General features: G+C 41.0%; 1 protein-coding gene across 1 annotated transcript in view; it reads right to left on the reverse strand.

The window, feature by feature from the left end:
* The window catches only part of DNAJC5B (DnaJ heat shock protein family (Hsp40) member C5 beta), a 32,177-nt gene extending 15,804 nt beyond the window's left edge, over positions 1-16,373 (reverse strand). Inside the window, exons 1-2 of the mRNA XM_084618355.1 lie at positions 16,247-16,373; positions 15,323-15,453 (exon numbers count right to left, since the gene is read on the reverse strand). Coding sequence (XP_084474481.1) covers positions 15,323-15,429 — 107 coding nt within the window. The 5' untranslated portion in view covers positions 15,430-15,453; positions 16,247-16,373. The remainder of the gene's footprint in view (positions 1-15,322; positions 15,454-16,246) is intronic.
* Positions 16,374-23,524: the final 7,151 nt, after the last annotated feature.

Here is a 23,524-nt window from a genome sequence, read left to right on the forward strand (position 1 = left end):
GAGAAAACTTAACCACAGCTGCTGGACAGACTGGGGAAATGATGTCACAGTGAGCTGCAGAGAGACTGCAAACCTAACCCCCCAGCCTGGAGGTAAGGAGACATTAGTTTTTACCCAAGAGAGGGGATTACTAGGAAGCCTAAAACCTTTAAGTTGATGTCCTCAAAGAACACTGGAGCCTGGGGACTGTCAAAGGTGCAGTCAACCCTGAAACTGTGACTTCCAAGAGTTGCACTTCTAAAAGTTAACATGAGCTGGTTATATTTTTGAGGTACACAGCAGCTTCGGAGATGCTATAGAGAGATTTTAAGGAATTGGTGGGGAAAGAAGTGAGACCTACAGGGAGCTCTCCCCATGCCAAGATCATACTGCTGCAGAGCTCATACTGCACATACTGGTATCAAAGTTACTATATATATCAAGTCTGTTGACATGATAACTGGGTCCCATTCATGACTCAAGTAAAGGGGTTTCAGAGACCCCTTGTTTTGTTGTTTTGCTCGTGTTTATATCTGCTTTGTATTTTGGAAGACTGTACTCCCTTTTGAGGGACTGACACAAGTCGTTTCCTTAGTACAATTATTAAGTGACAGGAGGTGCCCTCTTGTGGTAATAAAAGTGATTTATGTCTTGTTAAATTACATGATTCTAATCTACAAACCAAGTTCAGTAAGGCAGGTACAGGGAGCTGTAAAATATACTCCCAGGGTATCCCATGAGCTTAGAAAGCCCACTGCATCTAGGGTGACCAGATAGCAAGTGTGAAAAATCAGGACACTTGTCTTTCAGAGAGGTATATAATTGCCTGTATAAGACAAAGCTCCTAATATTGGGACATCTGGTCAGCCTAACTGTGCCAAAGGAGAGATGTCTCCATTAGAGTGCAGGCAGTGCTCCTCCCTCAATTTACACTGAGGCTGGAGTGCAGCTTTATTTTCCACAGGAGCTGCACTGTAAAGTCGCCATCGGGAGACAATACAGCCTATTTCCACTGGCCAGCCCTTGTTTTGGAGTACAGTTGCGGGCCTGGAGGCACTCTGTCACCTTTCATACTGACATAAGCCTGTGAACACACTTCTGCTGGCATTTATACCAGGGGGAATTTAGTGTTATACCTTTAACTTACTAACACCTCCTCTTGCATGCCTTAAATATATTTTTAAAATCATGCCTTTAATATCATTAATGTCTCATGTTTAATGGTATTTAGTAGACTATGCATCCTATACTTAAACATAGTATTAAATAATATTAAACACTGAAATATGTGTAGAACTGATAAATGAAATTGTTCATGAGTAAAGTTTTATGAATGCCCTTGTAAGTTTCACTTTCAATCCAATTGCTGCTTAGATCACTGAAACTTGCACTATTTCAACATTGTAACTTCTGCTCACTGTTTGCCGTTCATTATACTTGTCCATATTGTAACTCAAACTCATTTTAAAAAGCTCAATCCATTTTGTAAAAGCCTGCTGCAACCTTCATTTTGCAAAAACCTTATTCCTTTAGTTTAGATGTTTGAATGAGGTATGGATGGATGATGGAATCAACCTCCAGCCTCAACCCGTCCTAATGAAATAAAGTGTAAACACCAACAGCTGAAGATGCAGACAACAACCCTGACAAAGCAAGAAGAGTCCACCCGGAAAAGAAAAGAACAAGGGTACAACTGAAGGAACATCAAAGCCAGGTCCCAGGCTGAAAGTCATGTCTGCAATTGACGGATGATCAATCACACTGAACCCAGAGGCAGCATGACACAGCAAGTCCTATAGACTCTGGATTCAAACGAAAGCCTACAGAAAGGATGGATGAGATGGAAGACTTTGGAGGGTAACATTCTGCTGCCAACATGGAAGGGCATTGGTGCATGCCCAACAGAGACCCAGCTCTTCCTTGTGCCCGGCTTTCCTGGCCAGTTAGCCGCCACAAGCTACAAACCCAAGCCACGAACTCAAGCTACATTTAGGACAGGTAACTATACAGCAGCTGCAGAACATTTGGGTGTGTGTGTGTGTGTGTGTGTGTGTGTGTGTGTGTGTATAAGTATTAGGTATTAGCTAGTGGTTATAGATCAAATTGTGTTATAATAAACATGACATCTTGTCTTGTCCCCTGAAATGATCCTGTGTGGTTTTGTCTGCATAACATATGTAGACTGAATAAACAGGCTGACTTTACATGTCTAACGACATTCCGTGGTGTCTAAGAACTTAGGTTGCATATGGGATCTGGTCTTTTTTATTAAGTGGTGGAAAAAGGCCCAGGCTATTAAGATTAATATTGATTGAGGTAATTCTTGGAAATTGATGGCTGGTTAGAAGAATAACACTAAACACTTTATTGGCTTCCATGGTTTTTGCACTAATATATCTGTAGACATTTCCGGCCTCCCTGTACTCCTTAAGCAAAATTATACAAATTAAGGGCTGAGTCCCGGAGCCCTTATTTGGAAAAAATTTCTTCTGACTTCAGAGGGATGAAGGATTCTCCTTTCACTACCTCCCTCTGCCTTCCATATCAGCACAGACTCAGACAGATTTTGACTCTTGATTTAAATAAAATGTATTCACTGCAATTAATTTACTAGTGCAGATGGATGGTCAAATAGCTACTTTGCCTAAATGCTGATAACTTATTTCCTAGTCTAAGACAACTATTTACTTTGCAGTTCACTAAACATAAAACAGTCACATTACATGGGCCTTTCAAAAGAGACGTTCAGAGTAGACAAGCACAAAACCTAAAATCTGTGGATAGATTACATCGCCCAAGATGCACCATGGCTCGGGACTCCTATAATGTACCCCTATTATTTAGTGTTCAGGAGCTATGAGAAGGAAAGAATGGGTTTGCATTTAGAACTGCTGAGAAAATAGGATATATTTCCACAAAATTTTCAACTTTTCTACAAAACATTTTGACTAAAACCTGAAATAATTCAATTTAAAATGTCACTGCAGTGTTCATAGGAGTTATAGTCCTGGGTGCCCTATGCTCCCATTCTCCACTAGGGACTGAGATCTCTGGCCAGACTACATCTCCCATGATGCATGTTGGCCTGGTACTCTTGTGATGCATCCTCTTCCCACCCCTCCAGAGAGGACAGAAAGTGATGCATTGTGGAGTGTGGCTGTCTCCCAGTGAGTCCATCTTTTAGAGGAGAACAGGAGCAAAAGGCACCAAGACTACAACTCCCCTGAGGCAGAGCTGAACCATTTTGAATTGAAATATTTTGGTTTTCGGCATTGTAAGGAAACATTGAAATTTTCCACACTCTTGCAGTGCATTTTGCTTTGTGGAAAATTTTTGTATAAAATGCAGTTTTGATCAGCCCTGCTTTTGTTGCTTTGTCGTTGAAATAGCGATGCACGTGGAAAGTGTGATTGTGCTGGAGTACCTGCCTTTTACTCCTTCAGAGCTGCAACCCATGAATATAGGTAGGAAGCCCAGAGAAGAAGGGGTCTCCTTACACCCTCTAATTAACCTGTACAGACACACAGGAAGGGTTACAATCTGGGCTTTATTACTTATGTGGTCATAGGCACCGGGGCTGGCGCACCCACGGGGAAAAATTGGTGGGTGCTCTACACCCACCAGCAGCCAAGCTCCCCACCCCACCACCCCACCCCAGCTCACCGCACCTTTGCCTCCTCCCCTGAGTGTGTCACGTTCCCGCTCCTCCTCCCAGTGCTTGCCGCCATGAAACAGCTGTTTTGCAGCATAACAAGCTCTGGAAGGGAGTGGGGAGGAGCAGGAATGTGGCGCACTCAGGGGAGGAGGCAGGGAAGAGACGGGGATTTGGAGAAGGGGTTGGAATGGGGGCTGGGCAGGGACGGGAGGAGGTGGGGCAGGGGTGGAGTCGGGGTGCAGCTGGGGGAAAGGGGGGGCGAGCACCCACCAGCGCCAGCAGAAGTTGGTGCCTATGTATGTGATAGCTACTGAAGGACCAGAATCTAAAAATATTGAAAAACTTGGTGAAAAACTCTTTCCAAGATCTTAGTGTGAATTTCCATGTCACCAAGAGTATGAATGGGCATTGGGATTAATCTGTCTTCTCATCCCTGACTGTAGGTCAAGGTAGAGTTACATTGGCAGGACCATGTGCAGAAGTTTTCCCAGCCAATGTCTGTGCTGTAACTGTCCCGTAGATAATCAGAAGGAGATCTCAATATTCAGGGCTATCAATTTGGCTCCTTTCACCAATATCATATTTCTTCACAATTAAGAAGAAAACACCCTGGAAAATAAGGTAACCACTAACCACAAGTGATTTCATAGCCGTTATGGAAGCCAAGCCTCAATGTCTGTTTTAAATGAAATACCCCATGATTTGTTTTAAAAAATATTTGTTTTAGTGTCTACCCTAGACCCCAGAAATATAAACAAGTTCTTTTTAATTAGAAACCTTTCTAACTCTTTATTTCCCTGGTAAATTAGCTGTTGCTAAATTGCAAAGAAAATCATGGAGCGGTACCTATGTCATGTTTATTAAAATGAAATTTTCCCCTAGGCGGTGTCATTATGGTGAATACCAATTTAATTAATAATGGCAAGAAACTTACAATCAGGTATTGCTGGTTTTTTACACCGCACTGAAGACTAGTTCAACAGCAGGTTTTTGGACTCATGAAACAAATTAGCATAAGATAAGTTTAATTAAAAGAAATCTAAGAGCCTGACTCATCATTTTATCTTGCAAGTATTTACAACTATTCCATTAAATGTGAATCCCTCTGACATTTCCACTTTATTCAGAAGCAGTCTCTGTTTTCCTGTAATTACTAATAAAGATGGGTAAAGCACCACTGTCAGTTTTACCATCCTTATTTATGTTCAGTGCAAAATAAAATCCACCTCACTTTGCATTCTTCCATGACAACTCTCCCCTTCTGGGACTAAAGGATGTTTCCTTTCCAGAAAGTTAAATGTAAAAACAACAACAACATGAGGTTTGCTATACAAGTCATTTGATGACTTCTGGGGCCAAAATGTATTATGTCAAATGTATATAATAAATTACATTAATTACATAAGCAGTTATGACATCAATGGGAGTACATGGGGTATAAGTCAGCACTGAATTTGACCTTATAGGTCTGTTCACCCAGGATGTCAAAAGTCTAAGCTGTGGACATTCTCATCCTTCCCCCACACTGGTCCCCCCACCGTGAATATTTTAGAAGAGTAAAAATGGGATAGAGACTTCATTCATGCACAGTGACATCTTTATTTTGTCCAGCTGAAGGCTACCACAGCTAAACCCTGATCTAGAATTGACTCTCTGCATGTGTGCAGGTGTCTCCTCATGTGGAGTTAATTGGAGGATCAGGCCCTAATTTGTATAAAATAAAGAAAGTGCAGCTAACTCTATTGATTACATATGGAGGTTGGTGTGGATGCTAATGGTGTAGGGTTGTGTGTTACTGCTTATAGTGATGATGTGGGATTGGTGTGCAGGTTTGGGGTGTGAGTGGGATTGGGGTGTGAGTGGAATCTGAAAGCATGTATGTGGTGTACACATCCAGGAAGAATAGTGGAAAGAGACAGAGTGGCAGGGGGTGAGAAGAAATTAAATGGGGGCCTCACTTCAACTTTTTGCTTGGAGACCCTTTCAAAAATTGTCACCTCTCTGAGTAGCAAGAGTAGATGGGAGTGTTAAACATCACATGATAGGCCAGTGATGGGATACTCAGCATAAGGGAGAAGATGGCCATGTGTTACCAGCAAAAATGAGACTGAATCATATTGTCACATGTGAGAGACTAAAAGTAGCTGACTATAGCAGGTATGATGTGTTGACTAATATATGCGGGCTACATATAATATATAATATAGAGTTGTTTGTCCACTCTGACCCCATAATCCTTTTCAGGGTCGCTGCTTTCCAGCATGTAGGTCTGGCCTGCCTTCTCTGTTCCTGTTGGTATGACCTTGTACTCTGTTATATTAAAACATATTTTGTTTGAACAGGTCCAGTTTACCACACTTCATATGACTGCCTTATCTTCGTCATTAGTTTCCACTTTGCTAGTCTTTGCATCATCTGCACATTTTACCAGCAGGGATTTTATATTTATTTTCAGATCACTGATAAAATGTGAAATAGTATCAGACCTAGAACTGATCCCTGCAGAAACACTAGCATTCAGTGATTTCCCATTGACAACTACTTTTTGAAATCTGTCAGTTACCCAGCTCTTAATCCATTTAATGTGTGTTTCATTGATATTTTTAGGACTAAATTTGTAATGAGAATGTCATGCACCACTAAGTCAAATGCCTTAAAAAAGTCACTTTACAACCACAGTAATATATTGCATCATGTACATTGTTGTTCAGTAAAAGGTCTACCAGATGAGTGATGGTAAAATATCTTTGACTTTGTACATACTATTCTTATGCAATGAATATGGCTTATTATTTCTTACTATTTAATTAAGACACATCCCAGTTTTATTGGTCTAGAACAGTCTGAGATGAGTCTTCTTAATTCTTGACTTTTTCCCGCAAGACAAACCTATAACCCTAATAAGAAAAGGAAGACTTGTGGCACCTTAGAGACTAACAAATTTATTTGAACATAAGCTTTCGTGTAGCTCACGGAAGCTTATGCTCAACTAAATTTGTTAGTCTCTAAGGTGCTACAAGTCCTCCTTTTCTTTTTGCGAATACAGACTAACATGGCTGCTACTCCATAACCCTAATGCAATCTGGAATTTTAATGGTTCTTATGAAACCAAAATTCGCATTAGTGTGGTATCTGAGTCATGGTAGCATAAGCCAGGTTCCTCTTTTCAAAGCACAAAGAAGGTGTAAAGGGTTTTTGAAACAATTTGTTTTTATGAGGCATCTGACATACAGTGACAATAGTTACACAAGCTCTAGTGAAGTGGTCTGAAAAACTGTGAGTAAAGTGCCTTGCAGTTTCATTACATTTCACAGGTTTTTAACGTAACAATGTTGTGATGGCTTTATTCCACATCCCTGAGTACAAGAATGATATTCTCGGTGGGCTCTCAGCCTGATTAAATATTTTGAATAACTAACAGAATACTAATGTGTCAGTTAGATGGATCTGAATGCCTTCTGCAGCATTTTATTACCCTAATCAGCAGAGAAAAAATGTGGGGAATATTAATAAAAACCTAAGTGTAACATACTGATTGTTGCATGAAAATGCTGTAGATTTTGTGTTTAAATAAACTTTATATAAGCCATGCTTAGAAGATACGTATTTTTCTGTTAATAAAACAAATCCCAGATAATAAAACAATTACACAAATTGTATTTCATTAATAGAAATGAATGTAAATTACAAATGGCATTTTAATTATAATTTTGATAGAAGTCAGTGGAGGGGACTTGTGGAAGGGCTTTGCTTTTTGCAGACCAGATGGGCGACTGCCATGCAATTTCCCCCTAGTTTTTTCTGGTTTCACAGATATTCATTATTATGTATAATGATCTGGACCCTGTAATTAAACTAACAACCTTATCCACCATATGTGAATCATTCCTTGCCTGCGGGGGAAAAAACACTTTGGAGACCAGAGTTCCTACCCAAGGAGTTTATTCAGCTTTGTACCCTCAGGACGAAAGGCTTCCACTCAGCTTTGGAATTAATATGGTTGTGACGCATGGCTAGAAAGGGTTAAACATCCTGCAAAATAAGTAACCCACAAAAGACACGTGGGGAGATAATGTTAGTGTTTTTGTGTATTTACATATGTATGAGTAAGGTGGACAATGTAATCAACTGTCCCTGCCTATGCTGTATTCTAATAATTCAGAGGTCAAAAGAACATCCTATCATGTAAATAAATTGTAAACACGAGATATCTCAGTATTCATCTCTCTTTGAAATGTACTGTGAATGGTAGAGGAACAAGCAAATGACCTTATGTTAATTTGCATAGCTAAGTTCTGGTGATGGGCCTCCTTCAAGGTCATCCTATTAACTACCTTTTGTTCCCCAAGGAATTCCAACTTGTCAGAAGACATGAAATTGTATAAAAGATCCTTGGGTCCTGATTCTGTCATCTCAGATCTGCTTAGATTTCATCAGGGGAAGTTTGAGTCGCAAGACTGAGGTCCCAGTTATGCTGGTACACTCTGAATATGAGATTTGGACATTGGACTATGACCTATGAACTGAATTCTAAAGGAACTCTTTGCAACTTTGAAGCTCACCATCTCTGCTATGAATCTGAACCTTAATAAATTGAACTCATGTCTGTATGTGTATTGATATTTTAACCATACTCTCTCTTTTGTGTTTTAATACATTTTAGTTTAGTTAATAAGAATTGCCTGTAGCGTGTATTTGGGTAAGATCTCAAACATTCATTAACCTGGGAGGTAATGTGTCCAATCCTTTGGGACTGGTAGAAACTTTTCTTTTATATGATGAAATAAGATTTACAGAAATTTTCATCATATTTGAGGTGGGTACCTGGATGGAGGCCTGAGGCTGGATCACTTTAAGAGAACTGTGTTGTTTGGACTTCTGAGTAACCAGTAAGGTAATAAAGAAGCTGTTTTATGCTGTCTTGGTAAATCTAAGTGATGGAATATCCACCAGCTTTATGGGGATTGTCTGCCCCATTCTTTGCAGTTCACCCTAATTGAGTCACCACAGCTGGCTCCACACTAGGACCCCAATCACAATGTTTTTTGGCCCCATAAACCACACAGATCTCAGATTTGCCAAGTCTAGAACCATCCATGTAGGGACTATGGGTGAAATCCTGGCCTCACTGAAGTCAGTGGGAGTTTTGCCATTGACTTAATGGAATCAGGATTTCACCCTTTTGTGTCTCCACACCCAGTGTCCATGACACTTTTAGTAACCATATTGCCCGTGTTTTTCTGCTACTCACAACTCCCAAATCCCCACAGGGTCACACAGGGTGTTCCAGTGCGTGTTGACCCACATCATATAATATAGTATTGATTTGGGTCATCACTATCAAATGCATAGATTCACTGTGTGGTGAGACAGATGGATTCACAGATACTTATCCCATGTCCCACCCCACTCAAACACACAATGCAAAAACCAATGCAGTAATGTTTGCCTGAAGCTGATAAATATTTGTAAATGCCCGGGAGCCCCAGTGCACCCTGCAGGGCAGAAGCCCGGAATCCTGGCATGCCCCCTGGGGCAGAAGCCCCAGCGTTCTGGGAAATACTCGGGGAGAAATTAAGCCCTGATGGTAAGGAAATGTAGAGGGAAGAGTAAAGGAAACACACACAAAAGGAAAAGAGAGAGAAAGAGAGACAAGCAGATGGGGAAAGAAGAGAAACAAGAAGTGACAGTGGTGACCCTAAAGGTGAGGGTAGTTTTTCACTGAGTGATGTGGAGACAATAAAGTACTGAACAAATAATAAAAATGATGATAACTGATGTAAGCGGAGTCGGGATGAGCTCCACCCTGACATCTGGTGGCGAGGTGTGGCAAGTTGTGGAGAAGAACTTCAGGGGCTGATCTCATTTGCATAGGCACACCCAGCCCGCCTAGAATGAGGCCATAACTGCCCAAATGGTCACTTTGGCTGTTGTGGGATCCCCAGTGTCTCTGTTATTGGGGCGGGAAGAATAAATTGTTATTACCCTGATTATGGGAACTGTGCTTGGAACTGTACTTGGCCTTTTGTTATGATGGAGGACTCACCATCAACTAAGTAGCCCACTCGCTAGGCAAGGGACATGGGTTACAAAACTCTGTGAATTGAGAGAGGCTTGAGACAGGTATTAGTACCTGGTGGTGTGGGCCCCTTTGTGAGGGCCTGAAATACCAATTGCACCTCTGTCTCTCTTCACTGTGGAATGTCAGAGCTAACTTTGGGTCTATTAAGAGTCTTGCTATAGCTACTGTGCTGAATTCACTTTGGCTTTATGGTGCACCAGCACTGAGGCTCCCACTACTATGAGCTGAAATCACTGAGAGCTGGAATCACTGAGCACTGTGTCAAGTAGTGGGGAGCCAGAAGATCTAGAGTGCAGTGGTGCTCTTCGTGGATAGGCTGGCGGAGTGTTCGTGAGACGGTGAGGTGAGCTATGCAGAGCGGAGCCGTTCGTGAGACAGCGGAGCGTTTGTGAGATGGCGAGGCGAGCTGAGCAGAGCTGTTCGTGAGACGGCGGAGTGGAGCGTTCGTGAGACGGCGAGCTGTGCAGAGCGGAGCCGGTTGTGGTGGAGTGGACCCGTTCGTGAAACAGCGGAGCGGAGCAGAGCCCTGTGGGGCAGTCAGCTTCAGGACACGTAAGGTGCCCCTTACCTCTTTCCCCCACACACAGGCACATTTTAGCCAGACTGGGGAGTAACACTATGCAGATGAACTTTTGAACTCTGGGGCTGGACTTTTTGGACTTTGGGTGATTTGTGGATTGCTGGACTCAAGAGACATTTGGGTTCTGGGACTGAAGACCCCGAGGGAAAGGATGTGGCCCAATTTGCTGGGGTGGGTCTTTGCTCATGGTTTGGTTAATGAACACTAGTTGTGGTGTTTTCCCAATTTAATGCTGATGTCGTTTACCTCATGTTATTAAAGATGCTCTGCTACACCGAAACTCTGTGCTTGCGAGAGGGGAAGTATTGCCTCTTTGAGGCACCCAGGGGTTTGTGTAAGATTTTCCCAGGTCACTGGGTGGGGGCTCGAGCCAGTTTTGCATTTGCTTTGATGAGAGGGAACCCCTGTGTACTGAACCCGGCCCTTGCTGCTATCAACTTGGCCTGGCAGAAGGGTTACACTAAAAATGTAGGTATTAAATAAGAGCTATATTCTAGTCTTGATTTTTGTGCAAACCTCCCACTGGGATCAATGGGCTGTGGACTGAGGGGAGAATGTAGTCCTAAATGTATGCCCTGGGTACTGATGATAGGAAAAAAAATATTTAATTAATTTCTCTGTGTTACTTAGAACTAAGTCAAGAATAGTCTCTTCTCTTCCTTGCTGTAGATTTACTTGGCACAAAGCAATTGTTAAAGGTGTCAAGAAATTAATTCTCAAAATCTTGTTCCATTGTGATGTAACCATGTGACATTTCTATCCTTTCTTAATAAAACACAGGAAACACCTCTGTAATTTGTTCATATATTTTAAAAGAAGCTGACACTCAAACCACTTTTTACACATGGTGATGACTTGGGGCATACGCTGATGCTAGCCATGTCTGCAGCATTCTGAGATGCAGCCTGCATGCTGAACTACATAGCTGTCATGTGACTCAGGAGACTGACGTACCTGCATGCCGTGGTGAGAGGGTATGCTTTCAGCCACAGACCTAGATTCCATAACGTTTTGAACCTAGTTTGCAATAGAAAGGCCTTGGCCTTCGAGGAGTTCCAGTGAACTCTATTGTCTGTACTGGTTTCAGGAGTGATTTGTACCAATTTACATAGGAGTCCCAGTGCATTGTATGTGGACAGGATGGTGGATATGCTGGATAGGACTGGAGCCTTGGCCTGACCTCTGATCAACCAGTCAGGTACAAGAACACACGGACACCTAATTTTTGTAGATGTGCTGCCATCACCACCATGCACTTCGTGAACAACCAAGGAGCAGCTGGCAGACCAAACAGAAGCACTGTGAACTGATAATGGCAACCATTCACCACAAATCTGAGAAAATTCCAATGGTCATGGTGTATTGTGACATGGAAGTAAGTGTCCTTTAAGTTGAAGGCAGCAAACTAGTCCCCCTGTTCCAGGGAAAGAATAATGGAAGCTAGGGTAATAACGTGGAATTTTATTTTCTTCAGGAATTTGTTAAACTTTCTTAGATCTAAAATAGGCCTGAGGCCTCCTTTTGCCTCAGGAATGAGGAAGTAGCAGGAATAGAAGCCTTTCCCCTGAAGTACCACTGGACTTCTTCTGTGGCCCCTGCCTGAAGAAGAGACTGGACCTCCTGTTGAAGGGCAATCTTGTGTGGGTGGTCCCTGAAGAGGGATGGGGAAAGGGGGGTAGAAATGAACTGGATGTCATATCCCAGTTACATCATGCTTAAGACCACCCCCCGCACCACCACCTCCTCACCCTCCCAGTTTGATGTTAGGTAAACCCAAACACCTAGGAAGTGGAACAAGTGATTGGTAAACAAAAGATGGGAAATTGATGGAACTATGGGAACTTGTACATTGCCTTCAACCAACCCCATCAAAATGCCTGTTTGGATGAGATGACTGGACAGGATGAGCCACTGATGCTGAAGAGACGGGCATTGGAGGGTGCCTTCCATAATCCCTGCCCTTTTTTCTTAGCAGATCTTGGGATCAGGGAGCAAAAACTTGGTGACTGTATGGCTGCTGTGGATGAAACCACTTTCTCTTCATGGGCGGGGTATAAATTCCAGGGGATTTGAGTATCACCCTGGAATCCTTAAGGCTATGAAGGCTGTCATCCATTTTTTCCCAAAAAGAAGCAAGGGACCTTCAAAAGGGAGGTCCTGGATAGTCTGTTGGACATCTAGGGGTAGCCCAGGTGACAGCAACCATGAATACCTTCTCATAACAATAGCTGATGCCATGATTCAAGCAGCCAAGTCTGTACTATCCATACTGTCCTGGAGAGCAGTCCTAGTGACCAGCTTATGCTCTTCAGCCATTACTGCAAACTCCTATCTACAGTTCTCTGGTAACTGGCCTTAAATTTTATAATGTTCTCCCAGAGGGTGAAATCATAGTGACTCAGGAATGGCTTTTGGTTTGCAAATCTGAGTTGTAGACTCCCTGAGGAATAAAGTTTGCAACCAAACAGATCCAGTCTCTGAGTCTTTGCCTTTCGGTGTCAATGCTTGTTGTCCGTGTCTTTCCCACTCATTGGCAGCTGCCACCACAAGAGAACTGGAGGTGGGGGAGATGAGAGTAAAAATGTTCATACCCCTTAGAGAGCACAAAGTACCTCCTCTCAGCTTGATTTACTGTGGGCCGCAAGGAAGAGGGTGTCTGCCAAAGATCCTTGACTGGCTCCAGAATGGCTTCATTAATTGGCAGAGCCACCCTGACTGGGGGTTGCCGATACCAGAATGTCCACCAACTTGTGAGAGCTTTCACACACCTCTTCTGCCTGAATGTTAAGTAGCGAGGCCACCCTTCTCAAAAGATCTTGATAAGCCCTGTGGTCCTTTCGCAGCTGTGAGTCACTTGACAGCTCAATAGCCTCATCTGGTGACAAGAACAAGAAAGCAACAGGTATCTGAGGTGGTGGTTGGTATATGACTTGTGGTGGAGAAACTGCCAGAAACTGCTCGGTACTGGTCTCGGTACCAGGTACTAGGGAATGATGCTCTTGATGCTGATGTCTCGGGTGCATTCTCCATGATAGCAAGCAGAACAGTTGAGGGGAGGTCTTAGCTGGCGGGAGGAGGCCCCATGATGTCCAGAATGCCATTGGTATGGTCTGGAAACCCATCCTAGGCTGGACCATTGACCCTTAGAAGGAGGCCAAAGCTGAGGTTGCTGCATGGCCCATGCTCCCAAAGCTTTTGTGGGGTGGGTATGCTCCCTGTCCTGAATGGGATATAAGTGACCTCACCTCCAAGTCTGAAGAAGAGCCAGATACTTCTGACAATGGAGGGGCAGATCCATTTGGGATTGATGAGAGGTAGCCCGAGTCCAGGGATGGTGGTATCAGGGAAATCATTGTAGGCTTTCCTCTTGACAGCATAGGCTTTTGCAGAGGCCTTCAGTAATAGTACCACAGGATCTCTCGATTCATTGAAGTATGAGCTGTGGGCATCAATACCAGCTGCAGCTTCTTCTACCGGTGATACCACTACTGGGAGGCTAAACAGATCCCTTGCGGCTGTGCGGTGGTTGGAAGCGGCACCGCTTCATGGCTTGGCAAAAGTCTTTCAGGGGATAGCCTCAACAGACCTGGCACAGGCTCTGGAAGTGGCCATCCACTCTTGGCAGGCAATGAGTGTTCCAGGAAGAGCCTTGCCAGGATGGGTTCCTGGCCCAATCCAGTGTCTTTATTAAGACCATAGTCTTATTTATTTATGGCTTATTACAACAATCTGTAACCCATTAACCCCGCTTTTTGTCCTGTACCTGCAGGGGTGTTAAGAGGCCACTTCACCCTGAATGGTCCCTTTGCATATGTGATAACTACTTATGCTAAACTCTCTGTTTGATCTTATATTTGTCTGTGGCTCTCTGAGTACCTTTCCCAGACCTGAGGAAGATCTCTGTGTAGCTCAAAAGCTTGTCTCTCTCACCCATAGAAGTTGGTCCAATAAAAGACTATTTTTGAACATTTTGGCCATACAGTAAGTTATTGACGTTGGAGGGCCTGATTTTACTCTCACTTTTACACCCCAATTTACACCATGTAACTCCCTAGTGTTAGTAAATATTAACTTTTTAATGATTTTGTATGATAAACTCTTATAATTCTTTTATATGCTACCCAAAATCCTTTTTATGTTGTGTATTGATACGTTTAGTGTCCTACATCTATTGAAACTAAAACATTCTTTGTCTTTCAGTTGAAACTAATGGGTGACGGGAAAATGAACTCAATAACAGAATGCGTGTAATAATTTAACCCTATTTACTCTGACTTTAATGCAGTCCAGGTATCCAGGGAAGAGACCCCCCAAACTAATGAAAAAGCGTCTGCACAAGTATGTTATAAGCAAAACCGAATGATTGATAAGGGATACTTCTTAATGCAGATGGGTTCTGTAATGGATGAAATAATGACCCCATTGAAGGATGTTTTTAACTCATTAAGAACTGTCAATTGTCATAGCGGTTAGTACTTATGACCAGATTAGAGATTCCTTTTTGCTCATCAGTCAGGTAAACTGTGGACCATAAAAGACATTCCATTAGTAATTAGGAAAACAGACTATATGATAAAAATAAGGATGGGAAAGTATTTTCCCCTCCAAAATGGAGTTTGTCTCATATCCTATAAAAGGATAGAAGGTTGGGAAGTTACTTTGGAGTGCAGATTAGATTGCCAGCATCTCACCAGTTACAGAGAAGAGAGACACAGAGACCATCTCTTTACCTTGCACCAAAGGTAGTAATGTATCTATTCTTTCAGTATTCTGCATAATGCTGTATTAATCTTTGATTAAATAATTACATTTGAGCCTGTTATTTGACGATCTCAAATCATTATTAAATTCAGATATGCAACAATGGACTTCAGTGCAGTTACTCCTGATTTACACTTCTTTGAATAACTGCTGTTTCTAGGATCTGTTGCCTGGACAGTACATATAATATTGCAGCACAGTAAAACCTATGCTGTTGTGACACAAAACATTTTTGTTGCCTGTGTTTTAGACACTTCTTAAATACCTGTAAGATTTCTTAATTTCTTCATGTGTTGCCCCCTTCTCCAGAGCCAGAATTGCATATAGTGCTTCTCCTGATGTGGATAAAGCCCGTTGCCTTTGTTCATCCATCTTATCTGTGCATTACCAAGACTACTGAGGGGGAAAAAAAGAACAACAGGGATTGCAGATGTAGGGATAATATTTCTTATTGTTAATTTGAATAAGGTTTAATTAGTTTGTAAAGTTACTTTCTAAACTATTTTACATGTAAGTAAATTTGAAAAAGCATATACCTTTCCAAAAAAGCCACAGACCCTTCCTCTCCCCCAAAATACATTATTTTAAAGTGATTTTCAAAATGGCCCCCCCAAAATAAAAATGCTTGGGTTAGGTGCTGAATGTCCCAAATAAAATGCCTGAACCTGCTCTCAATTAAATTATTAGCAAAATTCCCATTAACTTCAATGCATGCAGAATCAGGCCTGAACAGAGTAAAAGGACATTTCAGGATAATTGTTTAGTTTGTTTTCCCCTTCTCTTTCAAGTCCTGCAAGTATAATTGAACCTTCCACTAAGAGCATTGGCTTCTTTCAATGGGATGTTAGCTTTATATCACCCAAGTCACCCTTTTTAGAGCAGATTTCTGACCACTTTTTGCTTCCTGAGCAGCACAAAGTGACTAGACCAGAGGCCAAGGACTGAGCCCAATAAACTATATTATAAAATTAACCTTCTATAGTAATCTTATATGTGTGAAAAGCTGAAGTGAAAGTAGGGTCTCACCTTCAGATGTCATGGTTGTGTCTTATGAATTCTGCCAGAATTATTATACTATAAGAAGTCTGTGATAAATTTGTTACAGGGCCCCTCAGTTGCATGGCGTGAATGAGGGTTAAATGTAGACTAGTCATTGGATGCACTGCTATGCAGATCAATCAGCCATTACCTCATTCCTCCTGCAGGTGGAATTGGCCGCCAAACTACCATCCACAGAGTGGCTCCACTACCACTTCGCAGCATATGAGGAGGTGTGCTCCTGATACCTGAAGAATTTCTTTATATGCTGTTGGCACCTATACTTGGATTTGGTGTTGAGGGAAAGATCTGCCTCTTTGACAACAGAACAGCCACAACAAAGCTCTGATCACAGCAGACTATAACCATAAGAAATATCTACAGTGAGTTGTGGGCATGCTTTGGAGATAAACATTTCTGAGAACTAAAAGATTAGTGTGTAAACTAAAACTACTACTGTGCCATTTCTCTCTTCTCACTGCTGAGCTAGAAACATTATCTGGCCTTTATTCATATATTATTTACTAGGCCGCATTTTGGTTCAGATTCAGCTTTGTAACAAATTCAAACTCTTTATCTGTATTCAGTTGTAAAATAAGAGCAAGCATGCCATTAAAAACAAACAAACCCCCCGCCCCAAAAAAACCAAACATCATGTTGGTCAAAAGGTTACACAAGATTACACACAAAAGTAAACTAAACTACGTAATTTTGGCAAAACCTATTTGATTTCCTTAAGGAAACATTATTTACATTTATGATTTCTTTTCATGATTTCTTATTCAAATAAATAAAAGCAAGGTTCAAGATCCTGTGAATTACTGAAATTCAAACATCCAGCTGAAATAAATGTCATGGTGCAAAAGTACCCATTAAATGAATTGAACATACTAAAAAATTAACCATTAAGGAATATGTTATTTCAGGCCTAAAATATTAATTTACTAGCTGCATTACAGTTCCATTTGTTAAGAATCCTATGGCTGTAACAAGTTTAACATGACACTAACATTGGGACCCATCCTGCTCATGCTCGAGTCAATGGGAGAAGGATAAGGCCCACTGACATTATCAAACCTCTCATAACCAGACAACAATATAAAGTCACTGACCTACAACACGATTTAAAAATTCCATTACCCTAAGCTGGATACATTGCACCACAGCAGAGGCAAAAAACAATGGTAAATTAAGATGGATCTTACTTTAAAGGACAGCAAACTAACATAATTTGTACTTTCTCACAAAGCACTGTTTTTAATATTTTGTTATTGTCACTAAATTTTCAAGAACTTGATCAGCTGTGCAAACTTTTAGACACTAACAAAGTCATCTTGATCATCCTTCAGTTGTAATCAATGGGAGTTTTGCCTACTTACTCTTAGTTATCCTATAAAAATATGATCATAATAATAATAGATTTAGATGATTAAAAACAGTCAAATCCAGTTTTCTAGAGCAAGTTAAAGTTTCTTTATTAACAAAGATAAAGATAGGCACAGTTCCTATTTTAGTACCAGATCCTATACCCTATCACTGAGATACATTAGAACCCTGTTTTTAGAATGAAATATTTTTGTTTCAATGGAATAAAGAAAGGAGAATATTGTTTACTTCCATGAAAGCTGACACAATATTTAAAAAGACGAGTGAAATATTGGTAAACAATTACAAATCTCATTCTCATTTAAGATAATATGACTTTTAAATTACTACATTTTCAATTTATTTAGATTTATGTTAAGTATTTATGACAAAAAATAAGCTATTGTGGTTCTAATAACGTATCTGTTTCTAAAACTGCTGGAACAAAGTCTTATCTAGATAACATGATCAACTCAGTGTCTTGACAATTTTTGTTAGTGATCTATTAACTCAGAAGGAAAGAAAGCAAGAACCAACAGAAGAAAGTGTTTCCATACCTGAAGCACTGTCCTATCCAAGAAGGCTGCTGCTTTTCATTCCTCACATTCAGGGTTAAACAGGTCATTGGAGTCTGGTTACTATTTTTTTTCTTAGTCTAGTATCCAATTGGTTCTCCCTCTGGAAGACCTATGAAAGAATGAATAAAAAATTCATGAACATAAAGGTTGCTATTACGTGACAGCCTATGACACCAAAAATATACTATATTCATGTTTGATTATGTTTCATCCCTTGTTGTGCTGTGTCCAGCTCTAATAGATGTATTGAGTTTGTTGGGTTTCCTCCATCAGTGTTTTCAAGTTGTCTAGACACTGAACCCTCACTTTAAGACTCATTTTTCTAATGTTAGCGATATAATTTCACCACATATTTACTTCCAAAACAACACTGGTGATGTGCTACAGGGGGTGCTCCTCATTAAAACTCCATAATCAAACAGAAGGGAGGTTTGGCATGACTTAGCTGCCTCCGTTGGAGCCCACCTCTTGTTTGCCAGAGATACCTTTTTTTGTGGAGCTCATTAAAAAAAGTCTGAAGAGTTATTAGTTTGTCTTTGGAATGGAGCAGATTGAACCAAATGTCAGGTACAAAAATAAATAAATAAATTCCCAAAGGAGGGCATCCTTGAACTCCCTGAAAGGTCTTTACCCCTCATATATTTATATAGACTGAACTATATGAAATATAGGTTACAGTCTTGCAAATGGATTCTTGGAGCCCCACTGAGGTCATAGGCCAGTAAAGTCAGTGCAGACAAAGATCTAACTGCCTGGATCCAACTGCAGGAATAGAGCTATACTCTCTCAATATTTCAAGGACAAAGTATAATAATTTCCAGGAGAGATATATAATATCTATTGGTGTAGTGGTGCTGCCTTCCACCTTGACTGTGATTATTAGAAAGTGTGTTTATTTTAAAAAAGGAAGCAAGATTTTTACATTCTCCTTGTACTCAACTGTATTGTTTTTCTTCAAACATTCCACTGTTTTTCTTCAAACATTCACCCTAGGATAGGGACCAAGCTTGGAAAATTTCAACCTGAAAGATTAAAGTTTCAGATATTTATGGGAGACTGAAAATAGGGTTGGAATGATTTTTAAAAAAAACTTTAACTACAGCAGATGCTGTCACTCCTGTTATTTTGTATAAACACACAAAACTAGCTTGTCCATTCAGCTTGCTTGTTTTCAAATTTCAAATGATTTTATGTAAAGACAATTACTATAGACTGAATATATTTTAGAAAGAGAGAAAGAAAGAAAACAAGTTTAATAAACTGGTTATCTATTGGCCCGGTCAGAATAACATACCTTATCACATAAATAACTTTTGCCAGAAATCTTTGGAATCCTATGAGTTTCTTCATACATCCTGTTATCAAGAAAAATATTACCATCATTCTGGGTTAAAAGTTAAACATATTATTCTGTGTGATAACAGCTCCCTCTAGTGTTAAAATCTACCTTTGTAAACTTTAATAGTTTCTTTTTAACACCATTTTTAGGTGTTTTTTGTTTTGTTTAGTTTTTGTGATGGATCTCCCACCAGAACAAACTTAGCCCTACAAGTCTAGGATTTGCTCATTGGAAATGTCGTATATCCCAATCACTGTCTCAATAATCTTTGGACCACTCAGCATTTCATAATCTATCAGAGCTCTTTAGTTCCTGATAACATACACCACTTTGAAGTGTAAGAAATGTAGTCTAATATCTCACTTATATTTCAAATTAGATATCATAGGAGACTCTCATTTGCATATTAACTTCTGAGAAGTTTGAAAAGTGGCCAAAACTGGCTTTAGGTAGCTTCTGACGAGTGCCATGTCATACAAGCAGAAGCAGAGCAAATCAAGCTGAATCCTCTTCCAGCCTGGCCCTTCCATTTTCCTTACACTTTCCCTGGTTTGTAACAGACTAATAGGGTATGAGCCTGGACCTGGTAAGAGAGATAGAAAGTCATTGGCATCAAGTATTACATGCCCACTGCCTGACTAAACCCTTAGGTCATTCTCCTCCCTGGGCAAGGAGAGAAGAGAGAAAGGACAGCCTTTACCTCAGTTTTCTCAGCATGCCTGATAGACAATCCCAGGCCTTCCTACTCCTGGTTTCTTCTCCCCAGTCCTATGATAAAAAGGAGAGACGATACCCTTGGTTTTACAGAGACAGGAATCTGAAGAGTGAGATAAGAGGTAATGGTGGTGGTATGTGTGAGGTGACTTGAAAAGTAAGTGATCTGCATAAGTGTGGGGGGTGGCCAACCTGGCAAAGTGAGTGGGTAGGTGGATTTTTGCAGAAATGGTGGTTTCTGTGGAAAAAGTGACTGAAGCATGAGTGGCATAAGCCATGATGAGGTTGACTGCTAAGAGAATGAGGTTGACTGCTAAGAGAGTGAGAATATGGGGGAGTGGAGTACGCATTGATGCTGTGTACTAATTACTTCAACAACCAGATTCCTAGAGTGGAAGCTATAATGGACGGAATACTTTTGGAGCTTCTTACTGGCCTTACCTGCTGCCCCTCTATACCTCAGTTACTCACTCACTCACCTGCATTGTTGCCCCTACTTTTGTTACTTCGCCTTTGATCTTCTGGTAAGATATATTTGAAATATAAAAGAAAATGATCAAAATTTATTATAATGGTTACAGAACTGTTACAGGAATTAAAAACATTATTTTGACAAATGCTTATTAAACAAGTTTGTTAAAAATAAATAAGGAGAAGATGGCAAATGGTGGAGATTGGTGAAAAAAATGGAATGAGGATCTCACTTTTGCACTTTTGACTCAGTCCCACTAAACCCTGACCCTGGCCTAGGAACCGTGTTTGGCTTTACAGACAATGATGAGTCTGCAAAGCAAGGAAGTTCATAGTGGCTATGACTAGCTGCCCTTTTTTTATTATTATTTCCTCTCTTCAGCTGAGCTCTGCTTAAAATGTGCTTGAGTGTTTGTCCCCTTATTGAATTATATTGCAAGTTATTTAGGAGATTATCTCAAAATCCTCTGAAAACGGAGAATTATTCTAAGGCACTTATCTCAGGAACTTCTTTAGCCCCATGTCATCTTGGTAAACTTGTTGTACCAATAAAATAAAAACCAGCAGGATCTTATTAAAGGGAAAAAGGCAAAACACCACATTTATTGTGAATACAGAAAGAATCATAGTAAGCAGTTAGTTATAGATATAACATTCCATTCAATCTCATATTTATTCTCACATTCATTCATACAAACACACACACACACACACACATACACACACACAGGTTCTGCAAGGTTGTTATCATAGTTACCAGCCTTAGAGTTGCTCATGCCAAGCCACTGGCCAGGTGGCCTGGACATGAGGAGGGAGCAGGGCCTTGTCAGATGCTCATCTGATGCTCCTGGAAGTTGGTTTGCAGAATCAGACCCCCCAAAGTTCTCACTTTTTAGATTCTATTTTTATAGGAATTTCTTCCTATGCCAGTCTATGGGAATTGCTTCATCATGCTGTTGCTGAATCAATCAGCAGATAGCACATTCCTGACGGCTCCAAGATGTTATCTTGTTCTTTGGTTCTCCCATCCTTGAGGCTGTTGGGTGGATTCCAGTCTGCCCTCCGGTGGGGGGGGGTCCTCTGGTTATTTCCACTTGACGCCTTCTTCAGCCGATGGACACTGGATTCTTAGGCTGGCACCTCCCTGATCATTCAGTTATTATCCACACCAAGCATCCATCCACATACATCCTCTATCTCTATTTTAATCACAATGGTTAATACAACAAAAGGGTGGGGAGTCTCTGGGTGCTGTATCTGTTGTTAGAGTATTGCTTTGAGTCTCTCTCTCTCTGTGAATTGCTTTGAGAACAGACTCTGTCTTAGAATGTACTAACACAATTAGCAGCTTGCAAGTTTCACACATAGAGGGAGAGAAACAGTACCAAAACCCAAGAGACCTCTTAATTAGTAATACCCTGGAATTTAAACTCTGGGGAATCAAACTCATTTGTGATTTTAATACAGAACTTCTTTAATATGATCCAACAAACTCTGTAATTATACTAGAAATGAGGCTTTTATTACCAAAGCTTTGTCTTTTACAGAATTGTTACTTACTATATTATGGCTTCAAAAACAATTCCATCATTTAATGAATGGCTGATTTTTAAAGCAGCTATATATAATCTCTCTATTCTATGTCATTAGAAAGAAGGCATTCAGTCTGATAACCCATCTGCAATCATATCCATGCAAAAGAAATAATTATGCGTAAAGGACCATTCAAGTCTTTGAATTCTCTGGACATATTGTGACGTACTTGTGCTACTGTTCATGCAGAATGTCTCAATTCAGATGAACAGCAAGTTTTTAATAATCCTTCAGAACAAATAAATTGTATAAAAATTTGGTAAAATGAAGGAATATGAACTTTGCATGAACAATCTGCTATATGTTTAAATTTCTCATGACATGATCTCCATAATTTTACTCAAAAAGTTATTCACAGTGCATCTTCCTAGATAATCCATATAAAATTAGTTCAAAAGCTGTTGGACTGCATGGCATGTACTCGATACAATATATATTTTTCCTGGAAATGAAAGCAAAGTTTGACACTTAGACAAGAATTTTTCAATTTCCTGTCAGAGCTGGGCTGTGGGAGGCCTGTGTGCACCAGTCAGTTATCATGTCACCAAGAGGTGAGTAGTGGGGTCAGGATCAAACCAAGCTGGGTCAGGATACCCGGAAGTCAGAGTCAGGTACCAGATTACAGACAGCAGGGAAGTAGCAGAGTCAGGGTCGAGCCAGGTTGGGAGCCAGAGTCAAGGTTCAATCAAGGTAAGGTTTAGAAGAGATGCAGGCAGGTAGTCTGCATCATTGCTAAGACAGCTCCCCATGATGGCTTCCTGATTTATATACCAAGATGAGCCCATCAGTGGGCTGTGAGGGACCACCACTAAGGTCTGGTAGGGTGGTACTTCCTGCAGTTTCTAGCTTCAGAGGGTCCGTCAGTGGAAACGCAGCTTGAGCTTCCAATGGTGATGCTGAAGCATCGGCTGCTCAGAATCCCTATGGTTCCATTCCTGCAGGCTCTGACAGTACCATTACAAATATATTTCAACCTTTTCAGTATGGCAACCATATTCATTTCAGTCTGTAATTTAGGAGAAAATCCCCAAGCAAGGCGGGCCCTAGTAAAGTTCTGCTGAGCAGAGACTGGTGGGGCAGAATCTGGGGAGTCCACGTGAGGGCGTGTATATCTCCTGAGCATTGAGAAGCACAGATCTGTGGTGGCTTTCAGAGCACCTCTGCAGAAGAGAGCTTTGCAGGCAGGTGAGGGGAAGGAAGCAATATACAGATCCAAGAGACTCCTCCCCAACACATATGGGACATATTCAGCACAGAGGCTACCCCAGCCCTGCTGATCGAGTAGTGTCTGAAAGGCAGTTCTATTGCTGCCCAGTAGGTTGGCAAATGGCAAGGATTCCATTCTCCCACAGCTCCTGAGAAGATTCCC

This window comes from Lepidochelys olivacea (assembly GCF_965140295.1).
Source record: "Lepidochelys olivacea isolate rLepOli2 genome assembly, chromosome: 2".
Lineage (NCBI taxonomy): Eukaryota > Metazoa > Chordata > Testudines > Cheloniidae > Lepidochelys > Lepidochelys olivacea.